Genomic DNA, 6,000 nt, shown 5'->3' with positions numbered 1-6,000 from the left:
TTACTCATGAACTGATGTGGTTTTACTGCATTTGGGCAATTATTAATCCAAAAATAACCAATCTGTCCAATGACAACATCCATGTTTAACTGTACTTGTTATCTTTACTGTACATGTCAACCTTGCTTTCTACCAAAGTTACTTTATTTATGCAGCTCTGAATGCAGTTATTAAAAACACTCAGTTGATGCACACAGTGGGTTGTACAACACACAGAATGGGTGTAAATGTGTTTCACAGAACAGAGGAGCAAAGGATACAAAATGTTACTGCTTGGCAAATCACCTCACACTTCCGTGATGGTAATGTAAATCAAACAGCGTAACTGCCTTCTTGGAGTATAATCTTTAAATTACACTGATCAGTGTTACCATCGGTTCATTATCAATAAGCATTTTGTGTGATTCAGTTTTCACCTCTGTATACGTTGAGTAGCAATCTGTATCTTAATCATATATATGCATATAGAATGATAAATGCTTATATCATCATAAAGGATAAACTGAATGACTATATATGAAGACAACAACTACATCTCTCATAGCATTGCCATTGGTTAACTTTTAAATGCTGAAGCATAAAAAGCAGAAACTAAAGCTACACCATGGAAAATTGGTAATTAATGAAACAATAGTGAGTATTTATAGCCAATGGTGAAACATTTGTCTTATCACTTTTTTAAAAAAAAAACACTTCACTCAAAAACCGATATACAAGCTTAGCAGCATGATAGCAAATCTACTGCTAACAGGCAACCAACATGTATTTATTTTGCTTTGCAAAGGGGAATCTTTACACTCTGGTCATTTCCCATGAGATTAATGCTACCATGCATTTATTTCTTGCATTCTATTATTGTTGTCTTCACATAGATTCATATAATGGTATAGGTCATTTCCTCATACACATACACCCTATTGCGTGTTGACAGCTTTATAAGGATGCAGTGGCAGCCGTGGGTGCGACAGGCTCCTTTACGACAGCCTTTGAATCCTTGCAGTCCTGAGCTGTGGTGCCTGAGTTAGCCTGTTTATAGTCAGTATTTTGTACCAGATGTTTGACTTGTCTGTAAAGATGAATTGATCCAAATTAGTTTTAAAACCTGAAGCAAACAGAATGTCAAAAATTTCAACAGATTACAAGGCACATAACAGTGAACTCTGTTTTTAAAAAAATTAAACACAATATGATTAAAATCTACTTGAGATACTATAACCTGCGTCAACTGTGGCTCGTTGGCAGAAAAAAAAAGTGGGTCCAAATGCAAGCAGAGAACAAAGACCAGGAGAGTTATCATTTACACTCAAGCCACTGAATGCATGTTCATGGTCTTCTGCTGCTATAGTCCATCCACTTCCAGATTCAACATATTGTGCATTCAGAGATGCTCTTCTGCACACCACCCTTGTAATGGATAGTTATTTGAGTTACCTGCCTCCTTCCTGTCAGCTTGAACCAGCCTGGCCAGTCTCCTCTGACCTCTCTCATTAACAAAGTGTTTTCACCCACAAAACTGCCACTCACTGGATTTTATTTTTTTGTTTTTAACACCATTCTCTGTTAACTCTAAAGTCTGTTGTGCGTGAAAATCCCAAGAGATCAGCAGTTTCTGAGATACTCAAATCACTCCGTCTGGCACCAACAGTCAATCTACAGGAAAAACTCACTTAGATCACATTTCTTCCCATCTGTCTTTGGTCTGAACAACAACTGAACCTCTTGAGCTTGTCTACATACTTTTAGGTATTGAGTTGCAGACACAGGATTCGGCTGATTAGCTATTTGCATTAATAAACATGTTGTGCAGGCAGATCCAATAACGTGGCCACTGAGTGTATGTCCTGGTCAATATTTGTCCATCAGCCAACTTGAAACAAAAGGATTTCTCTGAAGCAGACTGTGGTCTAAATCTCATCAGATAGCTCTCATCTACGTGGGCAGGTTGTAGAACTGCAACGTATGAGAAAAACACCCTGTGCGCTATTTATGGGATATCATTGTAGATTTAATCTCTAATAATAGTGAACCAATATAATCACAGCAGGAATGACCATTTCAACAGCATCTTTCAAGATCCAAATTTTTGAATATGCATTTTATCTTACACAATTTCATTTAGATTCTGGCAAGAGATCTATAAGAATGCAAAAACATTAAATGTAGACTATAATTTTAAAATTACAAGGGTTAAAGTGTAGTAAAGGAGCAATTACTGCCGCCATGGTCAAATGGCCAGGCAACATTCACAGACGGCTCGCTTACCGCCCAAGCGCCAGGACACTCGGTGCCTCCCAGCACCATTGCAGTCGCACTACAGCACATTAAAATGTCAGAAGCCGTGGTTAAGAAAATATCCGGGAACCGTTTAAGAAAATAATTGCATGTTTTGCAATTGTGAAGTAGTCATTTAATATCATCTTGATGTCAGTTTGTTCTCAGAGCATTGAACTTTATACTTAACAAAGCAACTAATTTGCAAGTAAATCTATTTTCTGGGGTGAAGGACATGAGGGCCATCTCATTTTATTTATGTTTTCCTCATACATTAATGATACCAAGGTTTTGTACCATTATGCATGACCTGAGCTGTATGCATGAAAGATATCAAAAATATGCTGATAGTTTAGGCATAGAAGAATCAGGTAGGTTTGCAAGTTTTAATTAAAAATTAATATTACTTTGCATGATTTGACAGTTTCTTTTATTAAGTCCATAAACCTGTACCTCTTCTCTCTTTTGGGAAGGAATCTGGTTGAAAGTCTTCCTGTGAACTTTGACAAAATGATTTATTGGCAATGCTTGGGCAAACGAGAGAGGAAGTTCAAGGAACTGAAAATATTATACAAAGAAAAAGTCAAATAAAATTAACCCAGCAAGACAGATTCTGACACAAAGGCCTCAAGAAATCCTTCACCTGGACTCGGGTAACTTAAAAGGTTATCTATAAATTCATAGGGAACTTGCTATCTGAGTAATTCACAAAAATGTAACTAAGAAAAGGACAACTCCACTCTCCTGGTTCTCTGACGGTGCAAAGCCTCAGCTGGGCTCACATAATAATGACTGCAACATTTGAAGAGGTTTCTTGGTTTTTGGGAATCTTAACAGTAATCATGCTAGATTAAAGTAGATTCAATATAATGGGAATACCTGGGGGGTGGGGTGGGGGGGGGGGGGGGGGGGGAAGAGAAGTAAAGACCATGAGTCTGCCCCGCCATTCTATCATTGGCTGATCCAATTCTTCCAGCTATCCCACTCCCCTGCCTTCTCCTCATACCTTTTGGTGCCCTGGCTAATCAAGGACCTATCTATGTCTGCCTTAAATGTACCCAATGACTTGGCCTCCACAGCCGCTCATGGCAACAAATTCCGCAGATTTACCACCCTCTGACTAAAGTAATTTCTCCGCATCTCTGTTCTAAATGGACCATCTTCAATCCTGAAGTTGTGCCTCTTGTCCTAGACTCCCCTACCATGGGAAATAACTTTACCATATCTAATTTGTTCAGGCCTTTTAACATTTGGAATGCTTCTATGAGATTCCCCCTGATTCTCCTGAACTCCAGGGAATACAGCCCAAGAGCTGCCAAATATTTCTCATACAGTAACCGTTTCATTCCTGGAAAAATTCTTGTGAATCTTCTCTGAACCCTCTCCAATGTCAGCATATCCTTTTGAAAAGGAGGAGCCCAAAACTGCACACAATACTCCACATGTGATCTCATGCTTGCCTTACAGAGCCTCAACATCACATCCCTGCTCTTATATTCTATACCTCTAGACATGAATGCCAACTTTGCGTTCACCTTCTTCACAACCATCTCAACCTGGAGGTTAACCTTTAGGGTATCCTGCACGAGGACTCCCAAGTCTCTTTGCATCACTGCATTTTGAATTCTCTCCCCCATCTTCATAATAGTCTGCCCGTTTATTTCTTCCACCAAAGTGCATGACCAAACACTTTCCAACGTAGTATTTCATTTTCCCATTCCCCTAAACTATCTAACTCTCTGCAGGCTCTCTGTTTCCTCAACACTACCCACTCCTCCACCTATCTGTGTACCATTGGCAAATTTAGCCATAAATCCATTAATCCCAAAGTCTAAATCATTGACATACATCGTAAAAAGCAGCGGTCCCAACACCGACCCCTGTGGAACTCCACTGGTAACTGACAGCCAGCCAGAGTATGATCCCTTTATTCCACTCTCTGTTTTCTGCCAATCAGCTAATGCTCCACCCATGCGAGTAACTCACCTGTAATTCCACAGGCTCTTATCTTGCTAAGCAGCCTCACGTGCGGCACTTGTCAAAGGCCTTCTGAAAATCCAAGTACACCACATATACTGCATCTCCTTTGTCTACCCTTCTTGTAATCTCCTCAAAAAATTGCAGTAGGTTAGTCAGGCAGGATTTTCCTTTCAGGAAACCAAGCTGGCTTTGGCCTATTTTGTCATGTGCCTCCAGGTACTCTGTAATTTCATCTCTAACAATCAACTGCAACAGCTTTCCAAACACTGATGTCAGGCTAACAGGTCTATAGTTTCCTTTCTGCTGTCTCCCACCCTTCTTAAATAGTGGAGTAACATTTGTAATTTTCCAGTCATCCGGTACAATGCCAGAATCTATAGATTCTTGAAAGATTATCGTTAATGCCTCCGCAATCTCTCCAGCTACTTCCTTCAGAACCCGAGGGTGCATTCCATCAGGTCCAGGAGATTTATCCACCCTCAGACCATTAAGCTTCCTGAGCACCTTCTCAGTCATAATTTTCAATGCACAAACTTCACTTCCCTGACATTCTTGAATGTCCGGTACACTGCAGATGTCTTCCATTGTGAAGAATGATGCAACATACCATTCAGTTCCTCCGCCATATCTGTGTCTCTCATTACAATATCTCCAGCGTCATTTTATATTGGTCCTATATCTACCCTCAACTCTCTTTTACCCTTTATATACTTAAAAAAAAAGCTTTTAGTATCTTCTTTGATATTAGTTGCCAGCTTCCTTTCACAATTCATCTTTTCCTTCCTAATGACCCTCTTAGTTTCCTTCTGCAAGTTTTTAAAAGCTTCCCAATCCTCTACCCAATATCTTTGGCTTCCTTGTATGCCCTCTCTTGATTTTACTTTGGCTCTGACTTCTCTTGTCAGCTACGGAGAAGAAGGGAGATATCTGATTAAAAGAATGTTTAAAAGTAGCCATGTGAAGACAATCAACAATGTTTGCTGTGGAAATTTACAGACAACAAAAGAATAGATATGGTTGTTGATGAAGAAGCCTAATGAAAAGATTTTAGAGTTAGTTTACTGGATACAACACTCATCCCGAATTAGTATTGACAGTTAATGGCTCGCGACAGAGATTTCTGCAGATATCTATCACCCTCACTTCAGTGCACACTGAGTCATGCTGCATTGTCAAAGACAAAGTCTTTGAAAAAAGATATTTAGCCAAGTCTTTGCTTGCTCCTTCTCAAGTGTATGTGATAATGGAACCAATCATTGAGGAGCAGGGAGATATGTGTTCACCCATCATTGTCAATAAAACCCATCATATGGCTTTCTACCTTATTGTTTGTGGGATCCTGCTATCTTACACATTGGCTGCAAAAATTCCTTACATGACAACAGCAACTAATTTTTGTTTAAAGCACTTGGAAACTCCTAGGGTCAAGCAAACATTATCGAGAATAAAAGGCAGCACACACTAATTGGGCCTAAATGTTTCCAGCTAGAAACTCTGAGGTAAACTTGCTTACTGCCTGACTATAATGCTGCAGTTTCTATAAATTGACTATTTTTGGACCTAATTATTTTTATTTCCCCAAGGAAACTGGTTTGATCCTAACCAGGAAATTCCAGCAGGAAACCAGCACAATCAATCAGCTGACTGTCTGTGTGCCTTTTTACTTTGAACTTATCAGAAATTGCACTGCGGATGGGGTGGTAAGGCTGTCATTTTTTGCAGTAATCAGTTGTTTGCAAAGTATTTTAA

General features: G+C 39.4%; 1 protein-coding gene across 8 annotated transcripts in view; it reads right to left on the bottom strand.

Moving 5' to 3' along the window:
- Nucleotides 1–6,000, bottom strand: part of stau2 (staufen double-stranded RNA binding protein 2) — a 313,804-nt gene continuing 307,804 nt past the window's right edge. For 6 of the 8 annotated variants that reach the window (XM_073040402.1, XM_073040452.1, XM_073040462.1 and 3 more), the window contains one exon: nt 1–1,066. In XM_073040402.1, the coding sequence (XP_072896503.1) occupies nt 934–1,066 (133 nt within the window). In that variant the 3' untranslated portion in view covers nt 1–933. Of the gene's footprint in view, nt 1,103–6,000 lie in introns of all 8 variants that reach the window. The other 2 variants (XR_012098305.1, XM_073040439.1) reach the window with 2 other exon arrangements.

The sequence above is a fragment of the Hemitrygon akajei genome, chromosome 1 (assembly GCF_048418815.1).
Source record: "Hemitrygon akajei chromosome 1, sHemAka1.3, whole genome shotgun sequence".
In the NCBI taxonomy this organism is placed as follows: domain Eukaryota; kingdom Metazoa; phylum Chordata; class Chondrichthyes; order Myliobatiformes; family Dasyatidae; genus Hemitrygon; species Hemitrygon akajei.
This window is presented reverse-complemented; position numbering and strand designations above follow the sequence as displayed.